The 26,435-nt window shown below is 37.8% G+C and overlaps 1 protein-coding gene and 2 non-coding genes across 3 annotated transcripts; 2 read left to right on the top strand and 1 right to left on the bottom strand.

Moving 5' to 3' along the window:
- Positions 1–218: 218 nt before the first annotated feature.
- On the top strand, positions 219–325 carry LOC126019632 (U6 spliceosomal RNA). Its single transcript, XR_007499264.1, has one exon. It is a non-coding gene; the product is annotated as a U6 spliceosomal RNA (small nuclear RNA).
- Positions 326–16,787: 16,462 nt separating this feature from the next.
- LOC126017933 (glycine N-phenylacetyltransferase-like) lies at positions 16,788–26,199 on the bottom strand. Its single transcript, XM_049779997.1, has 5 exons — positions 26,122–26,199; positions 24,987–25,094; positions 22,140–22,266; positions 19,514–19,685; positions 16,788–17,446 (listed from the first exon to the last, which is right to left on the bottom strand). Exons 1-5 carry the CDS (start codon positions 26,197–26,199, stop codon positions 17,044–17,046), a joined length of 888 nt encoding a protein of 295 aa, XP_049635954.1. The 3' UTR covers positions 16,788–17,043.
- Positions 19,964–20,096, top strand: LOC126019411 (small nucleolar RNA SNORA51). The gene has a single exon (XR_007499127.1). It is a non-coding gene; the product is annotated as a small nucleolar RNA SNORA51 (small nucleolar RNA).
- Positions 26,200–26,435: the final 236 nt, after the last annotated feature.

Consider the following 26,435-nt stretch of genomic DNA (forward strand, 5'->3'; position numbering starts at 1 on the left):
CTGTGAAAAAAGATTATAGTTTCATTAGAAAACAGCACACTTAAGAAAATGCCTGGAAGCCTGTACAAAAAGCTATTTGACGCTGATTAAAATAAAATACTTTGGTATCATGAACAAGTATGGAAGCTATGTTTTTCATTATTTCCATTGTTACGTTGAAAAATACACAATGAGCTTACATTCATATTCCTCTTTAATCTATTAAAAATACAAACTGTGTGCTCGCTTTGGCAGCACATATACTAAAATTGGAACGATACAGAGAAGATTAGCATGGCTCCTGCGCAAGGATGACACGCAAATTCGTGAAGCGTTCCATATTTTTTTTTTTTTTTTGGGCATTTGCCATCATGGCTTCCAATACCAGGTATGACACAGAATGTGAGTCCTGGAGATGCAATTTTTTTTTTTTACATTTTTTTAAAAATTTATTTAAACACCTTAATTACATACATGATTGTGTTTGGGTTTCAGTCATGTAAAGAACACCACCCATCACCAGTGCAACATTCCCATCACCAATGTCCCAAGTCTCCCTCCTCCCCACCCGACCCCCGCCTGTACTCTAGACAGGCTCTCCATTTCCCTCATACATTCTCGTTATTAGGACAGTTCAAAATGTAGTTATTTCCCTAACTAAACTCATCACTCTTTGTGGTGAGCTTCCTGAGGTGAGCTGGAACTTCCAGCTCTTTTCTCTTTTGTGTCTGAAAATTATTATTACAAGGGTGTCTTTCATTTTTCTTAAAACCCATAGATGAGTGAGACCATTCTGCGTTTTTCTCTCTCTCTCTGACTTATTTCACTCAGCATAATAGATTCCGTGTACATCCATGTATAGGAAAATTTCATGACTTCATCTCTCCTGACAGCTGCATAATATTCCATTGTGTATATGTACCACAGTTTCTTTAGCCATTCGTCTGTTGAAGGGCATCTTGGTTGTTTCCATAGTCTTGCTATGGTAAATAGTGCTGCAATGAATATAGGTGTAAGGAAGGGGTTTTTGTATTGTATTTTTGTGTTCCTAGGGTATATTCCTAGGAGTGGTATAGCTGGATCGTATGGGAGCTCGATTTCCAGTTTTTGGAGGAATCTCCATATCGCTTTCCATAAAGGTTGAACTAGAAGGCATTCCCACCAGCAGTGGATAAGAGTTCCTTTCTCTCCGCATCCCCGCCAACACTGTTTATTCTCATTCTTTGTGATTTGTGCCATTCTCTGGGGTGTGAGGTGGTATCTCATCGTTGTTTTGATTTGCATCTCCCTGATGATTAGTGATGTGGAACATTTTTTCATGTGTCTTTTGGCCATGTGTATTTCTTCTTTGTCAAAGTGTCTGTTCATTTCTTCTCCCCATTTTTTGATGGGGTTAGATGTTTTTTTCTTGTAAAATTCTGTCAGTGCCTTGTATATTTTGGAGATTAGCCCCTTATCTGATGGGTATTGGGTGAATAGTTTCTCCCACTCAGTGGGGGGCTCTTGTATCCTGGGCACTATTTCCTTTGAGGTGCAGAAGCTTCTCAGCTTAATATATTCCCATCTGTTAATCTCTGCTTTCACTTGCTTGGAGAGTGCAGTTTCCTCCTTGAAGATGCCTGTAATGTCCTGGAGTGTTTTGCCTATGTGCTGTTCTATATATCTTATGGTTTTGGGGCTGATATCGAGGTCTTTAATCCATTTGGATTTTACCTTCGTACATGATGTTAGCTGGGGGTCTAAGTTTAATTTTTTGCAAGTGGCTATCCAATTGTGCCAACACCACTTGTTGAAGAGGCTTTCCCTGCTCCATTTAGGATTTCCTGCTCCTTTATCAAAAATTAGGTGATTGTATGTCTGGGGAACATTTTCTGAGTATTCAAGCCTATTCCACTGATCTGAGGACCTGTCCTTATTCCAATACCATGCTGTTTTGATAACTATTGCTTTGTAGTACAGTTTAAAGTTGGGGAAAGTAATTCCTCCCATATTCTTTTTCCCAATGATTGCTTTAGCTATTCGAGGGTGTTTATTGTTCCAAATGAATTTCAAAAGTGTCTGATCCACTTCTTTGAAGAATGTCATGGGTATCTTTAGAGGGATGGCATTAAATTTGTATAATGCCTTGGGGAGTATTGCCATTTTGATGATGTTAATCCTGCCAATCCATGAGCAGGGTATGTGCTTCCATTTCCGTGTGTCCTCTCTTATTTCTTGGAGCAGAGTTTTATAGTTTTCCTTGTATAGGTCCTTCACATATTTAGTCAAGTTGATTCCAAGATATTTGAGTTTGTGTGGCACTATTGTGAATGGGGTTGTTTTCTTAATGTCCATTTCATCCTTATTACTATTGGTGTATAGAAAGGCCATTGATTTTTGTGTGTTAATTTTGTAGCCTGCCACCTTGCTATATGAGTCTATTGTTTCTAGAAGCTTTTTGATAGAGTCTTTAGGGTTTTCTAAGTAGAGTATCATGTCATCTGCAAACAGTGAGAGCTTGACTTCTTCCTTTCCTATCTGGATTCCCTTGATATCCTTTTCTTGCCTAATCGCTATAGCAAGTACTTCCAGTGCTATGTTGAATAGGAGTGGTGAGAGAGGACAGCCTTGTCTTGTGCCAGAATTTAGAGGGAAGGCTTTTAGTTTTTCTCCATTGAGGATAATGTTTGCCACTGGCTTGTGGTAGATGGCCTTCACTATATTGAGAAAGGTTCCCTCCATTCCCATCTTGCTGAGAGTTTTGATCAAGAATGGGTGTTGGACCTTATCAAATGCTTTCTCTGCATCTATTGATATGATCATGTGGTTTTTATTTTTCTTGTTATTGATGTTGTGTATTATGTTGATAGATTTACGGATGTTAAACCAGCCTTGCATTCCTGGGATGAAACCTACTTGATCGTAGTGGATGATCTTTTTAACGAGGCATTGAATCCTATTTGCCAGGATTTTGTTGAGGATCTTTGCATCTGCATTCATCAGCGATATTGGTCTGTAATTTTTTTTTTTTTGTAGCATCTCTGTCTGGTTTAGGTATCAAGGTGATGTTGGCTTCATAAAAGCTATTTGGAAGTGTTTCTGCTTGTTCAATTTCATGAAAGAGTCTTGCCCAGATTGGCAGTAGTTCCTCTTGGAAAGTTTGATAGAATTCATTAGTGAATCCATCTGGACCTGGGCTTTTGTTTTTCGGCAGACATTTGATTACTGTTTTAATTTCATCAATGGTGATGGAGGTGTTTAGATATGCTACATCCTCTTCCTTCAACCGTGGAAGATTATAAGAGTCCAAGAATTTATCAATTTCTTCCAGGTTCTCATTTTTAATGGCGTAGAGTTTTTCAAAGTAGTTTCTGATTACCCTTTGAATCTCTGTCATATCAGTAGTGATCTCTCCTTTTTCATTCCTGATACGAGTTATCAAGTTTCTCTCTCTCTCTTTCTTTGTTAGGTTTGCCAGTGGTCTATCAATCTTGTTTATTTTTTCAAAGAACCAACTTCTGCTTTCGTTGATCTTTCGGATTGTTTTTTGGGTTTCCACTTCGTTGATTTCTGCTCTCAGCTTTGTTATTTCCTTCTGTCTTCCTATTCTTGGGTCCTTTTGTTGAGCATTTTCTAGTTCTATTAGCTGTGTCATTAAGCTACTCAGGTAAGCTCCTTCTTCCTTCCTGATGTGGGCTTTCAAAGCTATAAATTTTCCTCTCCGTACTGCTTTTGCTGTGTCCCATAAGTTCTGATAGTTTGTGTCTTTATTGTCATTTGTTTCCAGGAACCTTTTGATTTCCTCCTTGATTTCATCTCGGACCCACTGGTTATTGAGCATGAGGCTGTTTAACTTCCAGGTGTTAAAGTGTTTCTTCTGAGTCCCTTTGGAGTTCACAAATAATTTCAGAGCCTTGTCGTCAGCGAAGGTAGTCTGCAAAATTTCTATCCTCTTGATCTTATGGAGGTATGTTTTATGTGTCAGCATGTAGTCTATCCTGGAGAATGTCCCATGTACATTGGAGAAGAATGTGTATCCAGGTTTCTGAGGATGGAGTGTCCTATATATATCCACTAGGCCTCTTTCTTCCATTTCTCTCCTCAGGTCTAGTATATTCTTGTTGGGTTTCAGTCTGGTTGACCTATCCAGTGTTGACAAAGCCATGTTAAAGTCCCCCACAATTATTGTGTTGTTGTTGATATTATTTTTCAGATTTGTCAACAGTTGTATTAAATATTTTGCTGGCCCCTCATTCGGTGCATATATGTTTAGGAGAGTGAATTCTTCCTGCTCTACATACCCCTTGATTAATATAAAATGTCCGTCTTTGTCCCTTACAACCTTCCTGAGTATAAAGTTTGCATTATCTGATATTAGTATGGCCACTCCAGCTTTTTTATGGGTGTTGTTTGCTTGGATAATTTTTCTCCAGCCTTTTATTTTGAGTCTATGTTTATTCTGACTATTCAGGTGCGTTTCTTGTAGGCAGCAGAAGGTTGGATTGAGTTTTTTGATCCATTTAGCCACTCTGTGTCTCTTAACTGGTGCATTTAGTCCATTGACGTTGAGAGAAAGAATTGTCCTGGGATTTAACGCCATCTTTATTTCAAAATTTGGTGTGTCTTTTGGGTAGTCTTGTGTTAGATTAGGTCTTTCAGTTTTTTTCTTAAGACTGGTTTTGTGTCTGTGAAGTTTCTGAGCTGTTTTTTGTCTGTGAAACCATGTATTCTTCCATCAAACCGGAAAGTGAGTTTTGCTGGGTATAGTATTCTGGGTGAAGCATTCATTTCATTCAGTCTTGTCACAATATCCCACCACTGCTTTCTGGCATTGAGTGTTTCAGGTGACAGGTCTGCTGTAAATCTCAGGGAAGCTTGCTTGAACGTGATTTCCCCTTTTGATCTTGCTGTTTTCAGAATTCTGTCTCTATCTGTGGGATTTGTCATTGTGACTAGGATGTGTCTTGGGGTGGTTTTTTTGGGGTCTCTTTTGGTTGGTACTCTTCGGGCATGGAGGATTTGATCACATATATTCTTTAGCTCTGGAAGTTTCTCTTTAATGATGTTCTTGACTGTTGATTCTTCCTGGAAATTTTCGTCCTGGGTCTCTGGGACTCCAATGATTCTTAAGTTGTTTCTGTTGATCTTATCATAGACTTCTATTTTCATCTGTTCCCATTCTTTGACTAATTTTTCCATTGTCTGCTCATTTGCTTTAAGTTTTTTGTCCAATCTCTCCTGCTGTATGGAATTGTTATGTATCTCATCTTCCACAGCACCAAGTCTATTCTCAGCTTCTGATACCCTGTCCCAGAGCTTATCCATTTTGTCATTCACTTCGTTTACTGACTTTTTCAGTCCTGTTAGTTGACATGTTATTTCAGTTTGGAGTTTTGTGATTTCTGTCTTCATATTTTCTTGGTTCTTATTAGTGTTCTGTTCAACTCGATCCATGGTTTCTTGGAGTCCATTGAGCATCTTCCATATTGCTAGTCTAAAGTCCTTATCTGAGAGGTTGATTAGTTGGTTGGTCATTATCTGGTCATCAGAATTGTCATCTTCATTCTCTATGTCTGATGCTGGCCTGCGTTGTTTCCCCATTGTCACACTTGTATTGTGGGTTTTTCTACGTGTTGTGGTGGTATTCATTGTCTATATGATGCAGGCAGCACACTCCTCTGGCTCCTCCCTTTCTGGATGGGCTGACTTGCCTCTAAGGGAGGGGAGTCCTCCGTGGATGAAGCCTCACACTGGGTCAAATCTTAGGCCCGAGTATGCAATAGAGAAGACAGTCCGGAGAGAAATGTTTGCTTCTGTGATATAGCACCGTTCTTAGTGTAATTTTTCCTTCTTGTTGCAATGGTGTTCTTTCCTTAGAAAGAGTGCACGGACGCGTAGCGAAGCAGAGCGGCCATGCTCTGCTGGAGCCTCTTTTTGCCCCACTCGCTAGAGTTTCACGCAAGAGGACAGTAGACAGACATATACAGGTCAAACTCACAGTTTTCACAGTTGGGCCCCACTGGGCCGGTGTACTTTTGTGGGTTTTCCCCTCCTGGTGTCACACACAGGGAGCCGGCTTTTGCAAAGTCTTGCCGGTTTTCATGCTCTGTAGTCCCTCCCTGAAAATGGCGTCTGGGCGAGCGAGGTTTCTGGAGCCTCTTTTTGCCCCACTCGCAAGAGTTTCACGCAAGAGGACAGTAGACAGACATATACAGGTCAAACTCACAGTTTTTCACAGTTGGGCCCCACTGGGCCGGTGTACTTTCGTGGGTTTTCCCCGCCTGGTGTCACACACAGGGAGCCGGCTTTTGCAAAGTCTTGCCGGTTTTCATGCTCTGTAGTCCCTCCCTGAAAATGGCGTCTGGGCGAGCGAGATTTCTGGAGCCTCTTTTTGCCCCACTCGCAAGAGTTTCACGCAAGAGGACATTAGACAGACATATACAGGTCAAACTCAGAGTTTTTCACAGTTGGGCCCCACTGGGCTGGTGTACTTTCGTGGGTTTTCCCCGCCTGGTGTCACACACAGGGAGCCGGCTTTTGCAAAGTCTTGCCAGTTTTCATGCTCTGTAGTCCCTCCCTGAAATTGGCGTCTGGGCGAGCGAGGTTTCTGGAGCCTCTTTTTGCCCCACTCGCAAGAGTTTCACGCAAGAGGACAGTAGACAGACATATACAGGTCAAACTCACAGTTTTTCACAGTTGGGCCCCACTGGGCTGGTGTACTTTCATGGGTTTTCCCCGCCTGGTGTCACACACAGGGAGCCGCGAAGCATTCCATATTTAAAAAAACAAAACAAAACAAAAAACAAACTGCAGCCTGCTAGCAAGAGGTCTACCACAGAAACCTTCACATGCCCTGCTCTCTCATGCCTTCCTTGCTGGTTTCAAAAGCAAAAACTAAAACATAAACAACCAAAAATCCCAAAGCTAAAAAGCAAAGTGGTCCAACAGTTACACTCAACAGGTAAGACTTAAAAGTTGAAGAAACCCTAAATCTTCTGTCAATTGAGGTAGTTCTCTCTCTCTCTCTCTCTCTCTCTCTCTCTCTCTCTCTCTCTCTCTCTCTCTCTCTCTCTCCCTCTCTCCCTCCCTCTCTCTCCCTCTCTCTCCCTCCCCCCTCTCCCTCCCTCCTTCCCTCCCCCTCTCTCTCCCCCTCCCTTTCTCCCTCCCTCTCTCTCTCTCCCCTCCACCCTCTCTCTCCCTCCCTCCCTCCCTCCCTCCCTCCCTCTCTCTCTCTCTCTCTCTCTCTCTCTCGTTTTATTTCTTTTCTTGAGGTAAGCATGGAAGAGGGGGTGATAAGCCTTTTTGCCTCTCCAGCTAACAAAGCATAAAGCCACTGAGTGGAAGTTTCTTAGTGCAATTCCATGAGTTTTCTCTCTCTTTTTTTACTCTTGGGAAGAGGTTGGATTTAAGACAAGCAAAACCTGACTGTTAGTTCAAGGAGGGCTTTAAAAAAGAGCAGCAACATTCTTGGTCCGCTTTTGAAGGCAGCAGATGGGAGACCAGGGTCATGAGGGAAATCCTGATGGCTGCTGTGACAAAGATATTGCTTGTGCTTGGATGGCAACAGGTTTTTTTTTGTTTGTTTGTTTTGTTTTGTTTCTCTTCCCACACACAAATAATACCAGATGAGGTTTGGTCTTTTGCCTATTGCTAATATTTGATGTTTGCACCTGGTGGTGACCCATAGAAAATAATTTGTGAGAAGGTAGATGGTAGATTTATAGTGTGAACATCCTTAGGGTTCTATGTTGGCACATTAAATCACTAACATTTTTAAAATTTTTTTAATTGTTATTTTGACCATCTTGGCTTACACATCTTTCACAGTAGTATTTTATGTACATATTAACATTGAATCAGGGGAATTCCCAACACCAGATTTGTCTTCCCTCCATCCCCGTTCCCTTCCTACAACCCATATCCCCATCATCACGCCCCCGCCCCCCGGGCTGCTAGAGTAAATGGTTCCCTCTGTGTCTAGCTTACTACTAGAATCACTAACATTTTTATTAAATTTAAAATGATTTCCATTTACTTGCTGGTACAAAACTTGGCTGCACTCTGTGCTCTGGCAGAGATGAGATTATTACTGATGGTTTCAAAAGGATCAGTCCTTTCATAGAATCAAGTCACTTCATTATCATGTGCTCTCAGGTTCTAAAAGACTTCCCTCAAATCTATGATTTTTTTTTTGGGGGGGGGCACACTTGGCAGTGCTCAGGGATTACTCCTAACTCTGCTCTCAGAAATCACTCCTGGAAGGCTCAGGGGACCATATGGAATCCTGAGGATCAAACCCAGGTAGGCAGAGTACAAAACAAACACCTTACCCTTTGTGCTATCACTCTGGCCTCTCAAATAGTATGATTACTTAATTTATGCACCACTGTTCCATCACAGGGCAGGACTTATTAGTTTCCAGTATTTTAAATCTTATAGCGAAGCAGAATTAAGATGATCTTTTCTTCATTTACATATGTGCTGTGGTCCTACTTTGGGTAGTATTTGAATAAGACACATTCTAGAAAGACATGAGTAATCAGTAATGGATGTAACAAAATGAAGGAAGGGAACAAAGAAAAACAGAAATAAAAGACCAAACAGACTATTCTATTACTCATAACCCATGTCCACTCTATAATTTAATACATTTTGACAGGACCAGTTATAGTCTGAGTTATTTAACTTTTATTAATGCTAACATTAAATATAATAAATATATAAATATAATGAACCGGCTCATTTCCAGTAGTAAGTTTTCCACTTGTCAAATCCATTATGAATTGTAATTGTTTTTGGTTTTTGGACCACACCTGACAATGATCAGGGCTTACTCCTGGCTCTGCAATCAGGAATCACTTCTGGAAGGCTTGTGGGACCATAGGAAATATGGGAGATTGAACCTGGGTTGGTTGCAATCTAGGCAAACACCCTAGCCACTGTACCTGACCCTGAACTATACATTTTTTATAAGATTTATTTTTCAGTTAAAAACTATTTGTAAGTGTCCTGAGATAATACAGTTGGTAAAATGCTTGCCCTGTGTGTGACCAACCTGACTTTGATTCCGGCATCATATTTGGACTCTGAGTACTGCTAGGAGTGATAACTGAGAAGAGCCAGAAATGAGCCCTGAGCACATAAGTAAGTGATTATATGGTGGTGGACAAAATCTATAGGTTATTATATATATATCATTTTATGTAAGCACCATGATCTACAAAAAGTTGTTCACAATACAGTTCTTTCATGTATTTAATGTTCCAACACCACTCCTGCCACCTAGATGCCTTCCATACAGCAATTCCCCCAGTTTTCCACCCTCTCTCCCAAGCTTCCTCCATTAGTAAGCACAAAATAATTTGCTTAAGGAGGAGGATATGGGATGCATGCTGGTAAGGGGGAGGAGAGGAAGGACAACATTGGTGGTGGGAATGCCCCTGATTCAATGTCACTATATACCTAAAATTTTACTGTGAATGATTTGTAATCCACTTTGGTCAAAATAAAAATATTTATAAAATTTTTAATTTGCTTATATTAATTGCTTATATTGCTTACAATATTACATATAGTTACAACATATGGAAAGTCACAGGGTCAAAAAGTCATGGTTATAATATAACTAATGTCATTGCCAGAAAATTTATAGTGTTACAGCTTCTCTGTTATTGTTTTAAATAACACATTAAAGATCAGTGGACTTCTAAGCAGTTTTCCCATCTCATATTCTGTGCTTCTATTGGGTGGCCAGTATTGTGAAGTTTGGAGGTGTTGACAATTACAAATACCTCATGAGCTTTTTATCTCTCTGAGAGCAACCTTTTAAGCTGAGCCTTTTCTCTTGTGGTGAGAGCCGGATGTGTATGGGTGAAGCACTGGGTTTTTGGCAGGTTAGGTATTCAGTCTGTTCCTATCCTGCTAAGACTCCAGAGGTCTGGGCCATGTGGTGACTGGGCCTGGAATAGATTAGATATTGTCTCTTTGAGGTCAGTCACCAATATCAGGATCTACTGTTTTGATGATAATATTAAAGGAAAATTATGTTTATATATTTAATAAATATTTAATAAAATATTAAGGGAAAATTATAAGCAGGACCTCTGAGTGACTCATTCTAGAGCAACAATGACTAGGTTGTAATTCCTGAAGTTAGGACAAGAACAGAGCAAGTGAGTTTCATCAGGTTGTTTACATATGAATAGGGTCACAGACATAGTAAATGTCTGTATGGAACTTGAAGCAAATCATATCAATCACTGATTGTACTACTCATTGTATTTTTAGCAATCATTGTGTCTGTTAAATGAGAAATGCCTTCACTCAAGAATGTAGCCTGTAATTTAGTAATGTACCAAAGTTGTTTTTTTGTTGTTTTTTTGTTTGTTTGTTTGTTTGTTTTTTAAACTGTACTTAGGCTCAATCCTTTTTAGTAATATTCAGGCCAAGTCCTCTTGTGGGGCATGCTTCTCTCTTGTCTCCAGTACCAAGATGGTTCTTGGTACAATTTCTGTAATATGTGCTTGAATGCAGCCACCTTGTGGTAAATGGAGCTATTGCAGGTCATGGTCATACATACTACTACATCCAATCACAGGCTCACAGGAAGTAGAAAGAGAACTGAGAAAGCACTGGTTAGAGCATTTCCTGCAGCTGGCAGTTGACTGGTGGTTCACAAGTTGCCCCAAATTGCAGTTAGGAATAGATATGCACAGAGAATTATAGCAGCTGGCAAGACACTAGAGCTAGAGAACCCCAACTGTCAATCAAATCTTCTCTACAAAATGACTCAGGCTCCTAATCCAAAACCTAGCTCTCAGAAATTAAATTAACTTGGCTCAGAGCACAGTGGTAGAGTGTTTGCCTTGCATGCAGCCCATCCAGGATGGACTTTAGTTCGAATACCAGCATCCCATATGGACCCCCGAGCCTGCCAGGAGTAATTTCTGAGTACAGAGCCAGGAGTAACCCCTGAGCGACATGGAGTGTGACCCAAAAACCAAAAATAAATAAATAAATAAAAGAACTACTTATAATCTTCACAATATTAATTTTATTGGCAGTGACCATCAGGTCATTAGGTCCCCTTGAAGGTAGTGAAAGACCATCTGTGACTGTCAGGAATCAGTAGGGTCACATATAGCCACCTGTTTTTGTGATCATGAGTACATAAACACTGGTCTGGGAAATTCTGGCTCTTCATCTTTAGCTCTCAGACTTCACTGGGACAAAGAAAATACAGAGAAATTTAGCCACATCAATAACGGAACAAGAGTTCAAGAAGACTCTAAGTTACATCATGTTCTTTGAAAGTACCCAAAGACTTTAGGAAAATAATCCTTCCAATATTAAATAATCTAATGAATTATTTGAAAATAAAAAAATCTCAGAGTCTGATCATAATTAAAGAAACTGTCCAGGGTTCAAGTTGATTGCCTTGCAATCTTTCAACCTTGATTTGAATTTCTGGCAGCACATATGATATGTAGAACACTGCCAAGGGTCACTTCTAAGCACAGAGTCAGGAATAGTTCTTGGACATTGCTGGATTTGGCCCCCAAACCAAAGATAGTTTGTTTGATATTTCAAGGGACTCATTTAAGTAAAAGTTAAGGAGTTGAAGAATACAGTAGTAATGAGTAGCGAGATAGCACAGGGGTTAAGACATTTGCTTTGCATGTGGCCAAACCCAGTTTTATCCTTGGTACACATATGGTCCCTTAAACATAGTCAGAAAAGTGACCCCTACGCACAGAGCCAGGAATAGCCTTTGAGCACCATTGACTATGATTCAACATTTCACTAACCCAAAGAATATAGCAGCAAGTTTCAGCTACAGAATGGAAAACACCAAAAAATCAAATCAGTGAATTTGAAGACAAGGCACACAATATCATTAATATCAGAAGGGCAATAGAAGAGAATGAGGATCTATAAAGAGAATTAGAGAAATATATTTGATATCAGGAGAAGTCACCTAAGTCACATAAAGCATAAAATATTTTCTATACAGAGGAAGAGGACAAATGGAATGAAGAGCTGGTTAAAGTAACAATAGTTGAAAACTTTCCCAGTTTGAAGAGACAGAACTGGTTTACTGACCTTTGAAAGTCCAAAGAATGCCAGAGAAAGCCCCAAACAATGTCCCCCCAAATCATATTGTTACTAAAATGGCAAAGACCAAAGAAAGAGCATTTGAATAATGTCAATGAAATTATTGTTGACTAGAAAGTAGAGGTTCCTATGCTATTGGATTCTGGAGAATTGTATGACAGATTTGTGTACAAACTTTGAAGGTTAGAAAGCTTAGTTCATTGTACAGTTAAATTTTATGGGCCTGGGTCTTTTCTCAATGTCCTTGTTTCTCCTTTTACCTGTGTATGACGTCACTTGTCCTGTTTCTTGATGTGTGACACTGCGCATGACTTCCTAAGATCTATCCCTTGCCATCTGCTTGCCTCAGTGTATGGCCGCCTGGCCTTGTTCCTATGATGTTCTCTAGAAGTCTGAGATTTTATCACTGAGCTTCTCTAAAACTGAAGTCCAGTGATTCTCTGTCATTCTAGCTGTCCTTAGTCTCTTTTCATAGCCACATGTGCACGGAAGAAACTTCTGTGCTCTGGCCTTCATGCCCTACTTTGATTCTGGAACCTGCCTGGGCATTCAAGCCTTATCTGATTCTGAAGTCTGCTGTTTGGGCATAGGTTAGGGTGTGGAGAGAAAGAGAGAGACACAGAGAAAGACAGTGAGACAGAGACATAGACAGAGACAGACAGACTGAGGCAGAGAGACTGATAAGGAGACAGGGACAGAGACTGGATGGGGGCTTCCTTTTCTCTGCTGTCTTCTCCCACCCAAGCCATCATTATCTATTTTGATTTAATACCTTTTGAATGGCAAGATTTAAACTAACCAGCTAGAGACTGGATCAATAGCACCGTGGTAAGACATTTGCTTTGCACGCAGCTGACTCTGGATGGACCCTGGTTTGATCCCCAGCATCCTAAATGGGTCCCCTGAGTGATTTCTGAGAGAAGAGCTAGGAATTACCCCTAAGCACTTCCAGGTGTGGCCCCCAAACCCAAATCAAACAAAAACTGACCAACTAAATTAACTAGTTCACCTGGCACTTCATCTTCCACTCCCATTATTACTATCTATGCACACTAATATTTATGGATTTAATCACAATAGTTAATAGTTCACTGGCAAATGAATGGATAAAGAAAATGTAAAAAATTTAGTATATGTAAGTGAAATATTTATATTATATATGCATAATGGGATAGTATTTAGCCATATAAAGAAATAAATTTTTGAGAGGCAGGGTTGCACCCAGAAGACTCCACATGCCAGTTCTTCTGTGTCTCTTCAGCTGGTATGTTGGGGGCTCTGGGTAGGACAGCTAGCCATAGGCCCCCTGGGCTGACCACTTAGTCCAGGGGACTGAGATCCCCCCACCGCAGACTGGATCCCATTCAAGATTTCTCTTCTTACTATAATTCATCTTCAAAAGTGCGCAGGCGCAAATGCGCCCGATTTTGTAAGTTTTCACAACACCCAACAACACCCAAAAATATTCTTAATTCTCGACTGTTTTAGGAAAAAAAATGGATTTTTCTAGATTTGCTGGATAATATTCAAATAGGTCTCTATTGAATCATTGTATATGTAGACGTGACTTCCTATGCAGTGTTCCTCTCTGACTGCCAAGCTGACCATAAACAGTTCATCTATACAATGTGTATAACCCCTCTGATATATTTCCCCTCCTCACAGAGCCCCTTCTACTCCCTCATATCCCAATCCGGATTCGTTATCTTCCCCTTAATTAATCCTCTTTACCCTCGGTTCTTTAATTTGTTAGGCACCAAGACCGACCTCCTTATTCAACAGATTGTGTATTTTGTGTATTTTCTTTAACAGCTATAACTCTTTCTAAATATTTTTTTACTGTGACGATTCTATCCACTGTTTATCTTGTCTTCTCTTTGTGAGCTGTTCAATAAGGAATTTTGGTGGAAGAGTCCCTCAATTTAATGCTTAAGATTGAACCATGTCATGGGGATTGTTGGACTTGTTCTAATGGCCCCCATATGAGCCGACAACACCATGTGGCATTGTTCCTTGTTTGCATAGGCACATTAAAATGGAAAAATACTATAAATACAAATAAGTTCTTATCTGTCAGAGATCAGAACACACAAATCTCGTAGTGCAATGGGGCCTTACACCCTGAACATTGATATAATGACCTGGCACAGACCTCAGAAGATTGGGCATCCTCCATTCACGCCTGAACCAGGGAAGGTATCTATGAAACATCCAAGGTTTTTTATAACAACACCTGGAAGCAATCCTCTATCAGGAAGACACTACCACTGCTCTGACATCGACCTGCTCAAAAGGGACTTCCCTTAACACTAAGAAGACTTGACAACAACAACAATCTGCTTACAGGACAGGGTTCTCTGCATTGCCCTTTAATTGTGAGGTGAAAGGAGAGGACGCTCTGCACCATCCTGACTGCAATATAGGATATGCAGATTCTAGGATCTTTAATACAGAAACATGATACCAATAACAGAGACTGTGTGAAAAATAAAAGTGTATTGGAACTACAGACAATGAGCTGGGTTGGACAAACTAGTTTTCCTGGAGCCTAGAGTTGGTCTTATGCCAGGAAACTTCAGGGGTAGGGTCTCCTTGTATTTAGGCCAAAGCTTTTCCGTTCCATGTCCCCTCATATTTTGGTGAGCCTATGCAAATAATAATTGCCACTCTAACACCGATTTTACTGTGCTCATTTGACTCTAATCCTTAAGAGAAACAAACCATTTAAACTTTTGAGGTTAACTTAAACTAATATGCATGTGCATGGAAATGTAAAAAAGACTTTGCCTTCAATGTTTAAGGAGTTACATAAGTGTTATGTCTTTAGATTACTTTGTATGCTGCTAAGAAATATCATGTACTACAATCTGGGGACTTGAGGGACAAAGCAATTGTACAGGTTCTGTTTTATTTTCCTTAATATTCTTTGGCTGAAAGTTCAAAGTTAAGATATCAGCAATAGGACTACTGAGAATTCTGTTTATGAGTGATTGTCCTTCCACTATAACTTTACCTTGTCCTCTTTCTTTGCATCTTTGTTCTCATAATTAAAAATAAAAAGAGAAATAAATTTTTACTTCCCCTATACTTACTATGCCTATGCAAAAAAAAAAAAAGAAGGGGGAGCACAAGACCTTGCTACACCAGCACTTCTTCCTTTGATTTTTTTATTTACTTTTCTCTTTTTCTCTTTTTCCTTTTTTTCTTTTATTTCTTTTTCACTCTAGTGGTTATTATTTGGTGATTTTATTTTGTTGTTGTTGCTGGGTGCTTTTTATTTTTTTGGTAGTTACTGTCTTTTTTTTTTTCTGTTGTTTGTTGGTTTTTTATGTGATGTTTTTCTTTTTTTCTTTTCTTTTCTTTTTTTGTCTTCTCCGAGCAGAACCACACAACTTGGATCATCTTGTTCTGCCTCATGAATTGAGGGGGAAAATAAAAATGAATGATACTAGGACCAAACAGCTGTATGAACATTGAGTGGAAATAAAAGTGCTCAGACTTAAATACCAAACCCAAAGTCAACAACAACAGAATCAATACCCCATGTATATACAACAAGCTGTACACAGAGGGAAACAGTTGCACTAGTACTCCGGGGGGCAAAAGAGGGAGATATGGAAGACATGCTGGGAAAAAGGGTGGAGGGAGGACAATCGTGGTGGTAGGCATGGCCCTGATTCATTGTCACTATGTACCTTAAATATTACTGTAATAAATTTGTTATTCACGGTTGGTCACAATAAAAATTATTAAATAAATAGATAAATAGGTGATGAGCTGGGAAGTCAGGGTCCTTTCGGCAGTTAGCTAGTGGGCTCTTGGTTTTTGGAGTTGCTGGCAGGCTGACAAAAGATTCTGAGTCCAACCTTTTCACTTTTTTACCCTCCAAAAAATAAGAAAGAAAGAATGCTGCTTTTGTGGCAATATGAATAAACCTTGAAGGCATTATGTTAAGTGAAATGAGATGAACACATAATGGTGAATATGGTTGGTATGCCACTCATATATACACACTTGCACACACCTACAATCTTCAAAAATTGTTAACTTAAAGCAAGGGTAGAATTGCGGTTGCATGAGTTTGCATGTGAAAAAATAGGAAGAGTTTGGTAAAGGTTCAATGCTCAATTTTAAGATGAATGAGTTCTGAGATTCTAACCTATAACACAGTGATTATAATAATTGATAATGTTTGCAGTAATAAAATTTGCTAAGATTAGATATGAAATATTTTCACCACTACTAGATATCCAAAGATATTGTTATATGAATTGTGGAAACCCATTTGCAATGTGTATATACAATTATTATATATGATATATTTATAGCACACACTTTAAATCATTTTTTTTTTTTTTGGTTTTTGGGTCACACCCGGCATTGCTCAGGGGTTACTCCTGGCTGTCTGCTCAGAAATAGCTCCTGGCAGGCACGGGGGACCTTATGGGACACCGGGATTCGAACCAACCACCTTTGGTCCTGGATCGGCCGTTTGCAAGGCAAACACCGCTGTGCTATCTCTCCGGGCCCACTTTAAATCATTTTTATATAATAAATCACACACTTTAAATAAATTGAAAATTTATAAATTATACATTTATAAGGCTTGAGGTGGGATGATCATACAGAAATAGGGAAAATTATACTACTCAAAAAAATCAAATCTTGCAAAGCTAGTAATTCCAGGAAAATCATTACAGAAGTATGCCAAAAATATCCCAAACTGTAGGAAATTGAATGAGACCAGAATTCGCCACAGGAAATCCTGCCCTTGTCAAATCTACTGAAGGATTCTGAATGCTCTGTGAGTGGAGATTGTCTTGGATTCTGTTGTCTATTCAATTATTTCCATGAAGTCCAAACAACAATACTACTTTACTAAAGTGTCTGATTTATTCTTTTTCTTTAATACCCATCCTTTTTTTCTGTCTCATGATCAACACATTCAACACTGCCTACCGATCAGGGACTTCATAGGGGCACAGAATTCCATTGACTCCAGCCACAGGGCAATGTCATGAAGTGAAAATTGCAAGAAACTTTCTGTATGATTTTGTTGGATCTGTCTGTGTGATTATATAAAGGGAAGCCAAGCTTGTCCAGAGTCTGGGCAGTGGCATATATGATATTAGAAATGAGACCCTGGTTTCGGTACTCAGGCAAAGTGTTTGCCATTCGTAACTCTCCAGTCTGGTCCATCACAGACCAGGATACGGGGGTCCCCTCTGGCCCCAGCAGGCAGATAGTGAACATGTTTTGGATACAGCACTCAATGAATTTTTGGCTCCTCTCATTGCCTCCAAAATCCCAAAACTTATTCACCAAGGCAGCATGAGTAACATCCAGGGTTGAGAGCTTAAACATCTTTTCATTACTGTTGAGAAGAAGGGAAAAGATTAACCTATAATATTTATTACATATTATAATACTATATTATAGGAGCTAGAGAAATAGCACAGTGCTAAGGTACTTGCCTTGCATGTGGCAGACCTGGGAGGGACCTAATTAGACTCTCTCATCTTATATGGTCCCCCAGCCTGCCAGGGGCGATTTCTGAGTGCAGAGCTAGGAGTGACCCCTGAGTGCTGCCGGGTATAGCCCAAAAACCAATTAATGAATAAATAAATAAATAAATAAAAATTTAAAATATAAAAATACTATATTGTAATTTATAATATATTATAAATATATACTACAGAGTAGTACTTACTTTTCAAAAGCTACCTTATCAGATAATACAAAGAAAGGTAAAGGTAGATATATTGATTCTGTTGTCAGATTGCTTGGAACTCATATTCTGTTTAGTTGTATCATTTTTTGTTGGATTTGGGCCATGCCCCATTTTCTTACTCCTTGATCTGTGCTATCAGGGATCACTCCTAGTGGATGTTAGAGGAATGGGTGATAAAGTGTCGGGATGTAATCATATTCAGATGCATGAAGTGGCAAGCATCCTACCCTCTATATACTATATCTCTAACTCCAGCAATCCTGAGCAATATAATGGCTCTGTCTCTACTTTCTCTTTCTAAATGTGACTTTCATAGACTCTCTGCTTAAAGACAGATATTAATAGAATAAGAAAAAAAAACCTAACAACATAAACACCTGACAGAATGTGTGCTGTACAAAACAAGACTTTTTTTTTTAGTTTTGGGGTCACACTGGGCAGCGCTCAGGGGTTACTCCTGGCTCTACACTCAGAAATCGTTCCTGGCAGGCTCAGAGGACCATATGGGATGCTGGGATTTGAACCACCAACCTTTGCATGAAGGCAAATGCCTTATCTCCATGCTATCTCTCCGGCCCCACAAGCAAGACTTTTATTATCATAATTTATTGTTTTTTTACCTTTTTATGGATTAATATGAGGAAATTGATGTCATCCCATTTATACAAAGGAAAATATGTAAACAAAAAGCACTTTATATAGGAGGGTAGATAGATAGATAGATAGATAGATAGATAGATAGATAGAAGTACCTGATAGAAGCACAGATGAGCAAGCTCTAAAGTCAGAATTTAGAATCATGAATCTTGGATGGTCTGTGTTAGAGAGCTCTTGGATATGCAGAAAAGCTGATTTTGAGGGTACAATTGTTTGTATTCTGTGTGGTCTCTATATTACAGTTCTGAAGTCAAAGATTTCAGACTCTAAACTGTAGTTTCAGGAGATAATCAGGAAAGGATATTCATCCTACACCATGGAACAGAAAGATCTGGCCCCAGGTTTCAGTTGTACCCTTATTAAACACCCCTGACTTGAACAAGTTCTTCATAATCTGAACCTGTTTAGTGTCAGGAAAATGGGAATAATGTCTCCTGACTTATTGCCTCTATAGACTTTAAAGTTTCTTGACTTTATAGGGCAGGCAAAACACTAAATGTAATTATGGATTTGGAAGTACTTCTAGATTTTATATGAGATATAATGCAAAGAAACCTTTTTCTGGGAATATTATAAGGGGGACCTAGAATTAGGTTTTTCCAGGTCAAATTAACCTATCACTGTTCAGTTCTGTTCATTGATGACTTGAACTCAATAAAGAAAAATAGGAATCAGCATTGGAGACCTTTTTCTTGGTGATGCAAATGATCAATGCTTATGTATTAGTGTTTACTACTTGCTTTTTTCTAGCTATTGTCTATATTTCAAGCCCCTGCCTGCTCTTATGACAGTTGAAATATTGTGGAGAAGGATTAAACAACAAGCAAGTGGATAAATTTACAAATGAACTGATTTCTCATAATGCTAATTGACCTTAATAATCAATAGAGTGTTCTATTCAAAGTGAATCTAGAAACATGTGAATTGTCATCATCAATGTTATATACTAAAAGCATCACTCTGGAAATGGGGTGCAGTTAGGAAAGGGTGAATGTAGGTGAATAAGTTAGGCATCAGTAATGTGTATTTTAGAGACTATTACTGCAAACTCACAGGGTCTCAGGAGTACCAAATTTAAGAGGTATGTTATTTGCTTCCAACAGGGAAGGCAGCAAGTTCTTTACTGTTTGAGGAAACATAAAGAGAATGCGTTGTTGATGTGTGATCTTAATCAGTTTAGTAGTTGCAAGGTTCTGTATCGCCTCGTTCAAGCTGGACTGTGTACCTAGAGGATATTAAAGTAAAAAGAGAAGCAATTGATTATTTAATGCTATAGGTATGTTCCCAATAGAAGTATGTAGGAGTTAAATTCAGGCAGTCTTGTTTCTAGTGTCACTAATAATCACATGACCAGAACCATATCATTCCCTAAACAACCTTTTATTCTTGTACAAAATATCTATTAGAAATTCTCATCGAGTGTCCAAGGAAGAACTCTTGGGATATTGGTGATGGTAATGTTGTACTGGTGAAGGATTTTATTTATATACATATAAAAGATAAAGCCTCCCAATGCTTACCACAGGCTGTGTTCTTTATACTGACTGTATCGAAAGACGAGGTACAGTAAATGCACCCCATATACACCTCAACCCAGGGCCTTTGCCTGGTCTATATTGTGAATTGAGGAACAAAAAAAAGAAATTCTTATTGAAGGGCTGGAGAGATAGCACAGTGGGAAGACGTTTGCCCTGCATGCAGCCAACCCAGAACGAACTGTGGTTCGAGTCCTGGCAACCCATATGGTCCCCAGAGCCTGAGCCTGCCAGGAGCAATTTCTGAGCACAGAGCCAGGAGTAACCCCTGGGCATTGCCGGGTATGGCCCCAAAATAAATAAATAAATAAATAAATAAGTAAATAAATAAGTAAGTAAGTAATAAAAGGAAATTCTCATGGAATTACTGGAAAATCTAGGGAGAGATGGTATTTAAAAATTAGCACCTTGAGGCCAGAGCAGTGGCTCAAGAGATTAGATGTCTGCCTTGCCCACACTAGCCTAGGACGGAGCATGTTGGATCCCTCACACTGAGGGATATGATCCCCCAAGCCAGGAGCTATTTCTGAGTGCATAGCCAGGAGTAACACCTGAGCATCACCACGTGTGGCCCAAAAAACAAGAAAAAAATTAGCACCAGCCTTGACTGTGCACACATTTTAAGCCCAGGTATTGGTTTCATAGTACATATTTGGAGGGCACACCCAGAGGTGCTCAGAGTTTACTCCTGGCTTTGCACCCAGAAATCGCTCCTGGTAGGCTGAGGAGACCATATGTGATGCAGAAGATTGAACACAGGTCAACCACTGTTGGATTACTGAACCTACCTACCTTAATCAATAACTGTAATCTACCTTAGGGTGTGACCTGGTAATAGTATATTGGATTATTCCTTACTTGCTATTCTGCTTCCACCCTAGGATGGTACCTGATTCTTGTCAATAAAAGCAAGGGTCTGAGGAAGGATGGGGCTCATTCTTTGGTCTTCTTCCACTGAGCTGCACTCCATCTTAGGAGCAGAAATCTTTTGTGGTTTGAATTTCTTGCTTGAGCACTGGATTTCCTGAACCCATTCTTGTACCTTTTCACTATGTGAATTATTTTCAACTGAAACTGTTCCCCCTGACAGGGGGATGGGAACTGCCTTTCCTGTCTGAGAGCTCGGTGGGAATTAAACCTTAACCAGTCTCCTAGAGACCTACAAGCCACTTCAAGGCAAACACACTATACACTGTCCTATCACTTCAACCCCTACTAGTACATTATTTTATTTCTACCAATTATTATTTATTTTTAAAAATAATATTGTTATTTAAATATCATGATTTACATGGTCGTAGTTGCGTTTCAGTCATAAAAAGAACAACCCCTTCACCATGCAACATTCCCATCACCAATACTCCCCATCTCCTCTCCACCCCAACCTGTGTTTGAGACAGGCTTTCTATTTCCCTCAATCATTGACATTGTTATGGTAATTCTCAGTGTAGTTATTTCTCTTACTGCACTCACCATTCTTTGTGGTGAACTTCATATCTTGAGCCGGTCCTTCTGGCCCTCATCTCTGGGAATTATTTTAGAAATGTTTTTTATTTTTCTTTAAGCCCATAGATGAGTGAGACTCTAATAACACATTTTTATCCTTAACTTGATTCTGTGCTTTAGGCACATCTATAATTTTTATATATAAATATATATATGAAAAAATAATTAGTAGTTAATTTACAAAAGAACAAAGAAAGAAACAAACAGTACAAAGAGGTGACCAGGAGGAGTCTGACTCAGAGGTCATATTCATGGTAGCTGTTTTTGTGACCTTAAAAATGTTCTATAGCACAAGAACTTTCACTATGATTCTATAGATACAAGACCTGAAAAAGAAGCACTATTTTCACACCTGATTTGTCCAAAGCATCCTCACTTTGTATGCAAGATATATCTTGAGTCTTCAAATAATAAATGGCATTGCTCACATATATTTATAACCACTTCTAGGTGCAATGTTTGAATTCTATTCACTAAAGGGGTATTGGTAATTGATACTAGGAAATAATTTGTGTTGTGTCTTGAGTTTGGTAGAGGAAGCAAAAGTTGGAGGAAAAGAGTTTTAGGATAAAAAGTAACCTTTTCTGTGTAATGTGAACTATCCCATTTATATGACATAGCCCAGATCTCTTACTTACTTTGGATCTGCAGATGTTGTTTCCAATTGATGATATCTGATGTTTCAAGGATTTTTTGGCAGTGTTTTGGATCCTTAGAATAGATCTGGTATGTATTAGTGTAGTGATCAAAATCATCTATCATCTCCTTTTAGGTTGGGAAACAAAGAACAAGGCAAGTCGATTACTTACAGTGATTGTAATACTTGTAATTAGTACTTCATTATGCTGTGCTAGTTCAAAAACTTATTTTCCCTCCTGTACTGTTTTTATTTCTGAGGCTTTATACATATAATTAAACAAATTCAAAGATTTAGTCAGCTACTCAATTCTAATTAAGATAATTTACTTGCCTAAACCTTTATATGTTACATTAAATTTTATTTTAAACCAGCTAATTTTGCACCAATTTAGATCATCCTCTATAATTTTGTATTCCTCATAAGAAAATAGAACATGTTATTGTCAAAGGTAAATATCTACTGAATGAATAAATCTCATTATATTTCAAAGAGTCTCAGAACAAATGGATTAACACAACAATATAGAATCCAACATAGGTAAATTTGAATTCTTTTTTTTTATTTACATATGACCAAGTTATGAAAAATGAGATCTTATGATGTCTTTTAAATGCAAAACATGCACTATGGTTTTAAAAATTAATATTTATTCTTCAAATATCAAAACACAATTATTAAAAATATTCTCTACAAGTTAATAAGAGAAGGATTTTTTTTTGAAGATGTAAAGGAGTTTGAAAGAGCAACCAAAGAAGGAAGAGCTAAATAATTGAAAATGTTGCACAAAAATACAAAGTGGCGTAAGGAAGCTCTCTTCAACAAGTGGTATTGGGAAAACTGATCAACTACATGTAAAAAAAAATGAATTCAGATCTCTATTTAAGGGCATGCAGAAAGATCAAATTAAAATGAATTAAAGACCTTGATATCAGATCTAAAAATCTTAAGGTACATATATAGAAAAAATATAGGCAAAACATTTTATAACATTGATGGTAATAATGACGTTCAAAGAAGAAATTCTGTTAGCCATGCAAATAGAAGCAAAGATAAACAAATGGAAATACATCAAACTGAAAAGCTTCTGTACCTCAAAGAAAACTATGACTAGTATACAAAGACTGCCTGTGGAGTGGGAGCAACTATTCTCCAAATGCCCATCTGATAAAGGGTAAATATTTAAGTTGTACAAGGCAATGGTAGAACTTAGCAAGAAAAAAAGGAAAACTTCAAACCCCATCCAAAATTGAAGAAAAAGAAATGAACAGACATTTCCTCAAAGAAGAAATACAGATGGTCAAAAAGCACATAAAAAAATGTTCCACATCTGTAATTATCAGGGAAATGCAACTTAAAACAACAGTGAGTTATCATCTCACATCACAGAGACTGGCATGCATTGAAAGTATAAGAAAAACCTATGCTAGTGTGAATGTGAAGAGAAAGGAACTCACATTCACTCCTGGTGGGAATGTAGACTGGTCCCGGCCTTTTGGAAAACCATATGAAATTCCTCAAAAAGCTAGAAATTGAGCTCCCATATGATCCAGATACAATAGAGACATGAGTCAAGAATAGGTCATTGGTAGGAAGCTTGCCAAAAATAGTGGAGCAGTGCAGCTTAGGGATAGTTATGACAATGGATAGTTATAACAATGAACTGATCACTCTGAACGCAGACTGGGTGCTGAAAGGAAATAAAGGCATGTACCCCTTCATTAACAGTAGTGCAAGACACAGTGTCTAAAAAGGTAAAAAGAAACAGAGAGAAAGTGAGGCAGGAAGAGAGAAGTAAATTATTTGTCCCAGTGACAGGCAGGAGGGAAGATGAAGGAGAAATAACTGGGGACATTGATGATGGCAAGTGGGCACTGGTGAAGGATGGTATATATTGAATGACTGAAATTTAATCATGAACAACTTTGTAATCATGGTGCTTAAATAAAATATTACATTAAAAATGTTTCACAGAACACAGAATTAATACTATCAACAATCTTCCTTTATGGAAGGAATGCATTTTTCAAAACCCACTTAAGCTTTCAATAATTAAATGTTTTTATGTTTTTCTCAGTTCTTATTTTTTATTTGCATTTAGTGTATACATATTTTAAAATAAAAATATATTATATAGTTAAAAATTCTAGCATGAACAAGTATTTATATGTTGAGGTATTTGAATCATATATTTGTATTTGAAGTATGAGTCATTTCTCTCAAGTCACATTTTATGGCTAATATCAAAAACATATTCCTAAATATAGACATTTGTTCATTTTATTTTCATAACATCCTTCATGATTACCTTCACTTAGGTTTTGGTATTATTTCCTCTTCCTCAAATGTAACTTTTGTTCTTGCTAGCCTGTCAAAATTATTATTATTATTTTATATATTATATTTCATGTTAATCTTCAAACTCCAGTTTTGGTGAAATATACATGAAAAAAGCTGCGATTCTCTCCCTGTATGTACAAACATCTGAGTTTTTAGTCATCTCTGACTCAGTAGTACTTTTTGGTATCTGGTATTTTCTTGAATACTTTGAAACTTTTTTTTCGGTGGGGGGGCTATATCGAATGCTGAGGATTGAACCCGAGTTATCCACATGCAAAACAAACCCCTACCTCTCTCCTGCCTCCATTTTGCGGGGGAAATATTTCCCCAGAATTGCACACTTGCCATTTATTTGTTTCTATGTGTTTTCTTTGAGGTGCCTGAGGTCTTTTGGGGTGTGTTTGTCCTCACTGATTCATCTCTGTGTTCCCGGAGTCTGGCTTGTTGCCAAGTACACAGCTAGTACAGGCTTTAGTAGAAACTATTCATCCTACTTTTAGCAGCTCACCTGTTTTGGAGGGCTGATAACCACTGTATTAAAATCAGGCCACTTGTCCACAAAAGCTTTAAGGTTGAACGAGTTTCTCTGATTCATGTGAAAGACAGTCCCATAAACCTGAAACATTAAAAACAAAACAAAACAAAACAAAAAAAAACAAAAACGGGAAGAGGGAGAGCTTCTGAGTAAGGAATCAAAAGTGCTCATCCTTTTGATTAGAAATATTTGCTTTAATGAAATCAGCGACAGTTACTAATAAGACACCTAATTCACAGTAATACAAATCAGAGCAATCACAGTGTGAAAAAAACCACAGTCATTACAAAAAAAAAAAAAAAAAGGCCTTCTCCATGATGTAAGATTATTGCATCCATTTCTAACATTTTTATCTCACCCCCAATGAAACAGAATTCTTTGGGGTTTGACAAAATAGAAAATTGACTCTTCATTATTTTAAAGACAAACAGGAAGAATAAATAAAACATCATGTACTTATTTTTTAGAGACAATAGTTAAAAAGTTAAGTCTGCTCAAGTTAGAATAAGAGTAAGCCTCCAATTTAATTTAGATTAAATTTAGATTAAGTCTCCAATTTAATGGGAAATATATAGCTGTATTATATTATTATATCATATAATAATAAAAATATATTATTTAAATAATTTATAAATAATAATATGAATAATGATATATAATCATAAACGTATATTTTATAAATATAAATAATTTTGTATAATAAGATGGATATAAATAATATTCATATTATAAAATTATTTTATATATTATTTTATATAATAAAAATAAGTCTATAAATATAATATATAATATAAATACGTTATAATTAAAAATGTAAAATAAAAATAATCATTTTATAAGTATAAATATTTTATACATAATTATAAGTATGTACAATAAATACACATATTATTTATTTTGTAATATAAATAATATAATTTATATTATATCAATAATATGATCTTATTATAATTATAAGAAAGCTGTATAACTCTTGTAGAAAATTACGTGAACTGCTTAGGATGTAAGATTAGTCAGTATCTAGCACTCATGAAATGCTCACTCCCCAATTTCTTTCACAGGCAATTTATGGTGTTTTATTCATTCCAAAAAAATGCTCTTTTCTCACCTTTAAGGACTCAGGTAGGCTCTTTCTCAAATATTTTTCCAGCATCTGTAGTCTTTGCGGGCCATATAATTGGAACATAATGGGCCAGAAAGCTGTATAGAGATACAGAAACAAAATACAAAGAACAGAGGGAATTTTCAAATGACAAGATCAGAAGTGAAAGAAGTGAAGTTATAACACATACTTCAGCAAAAAAAAAAAAAAATAAGAAACTTATGAACATTTTAAACATCAATGTGGCAAAAAAATTATACAATTTAGAAGAAGTGAACAAATTATTAGAAATATACATTCTAAGACAATCAGGAAGTTTT

Source organism: Suncus etruscus, chromosome 9 (assembly GCF_024139225.1).
Source record: "Suncus etruscus isolate mSunEtr1 chromosome 9, mSunEtr1.pri.cur, whole genome shotgun sequence".
Taxonomy (NCBI): Eukaryota; Metazoa; Chordata; class Mammalia; order Eulipotyphla; family Soricidae; genus Suncus; species Suncus etruscus.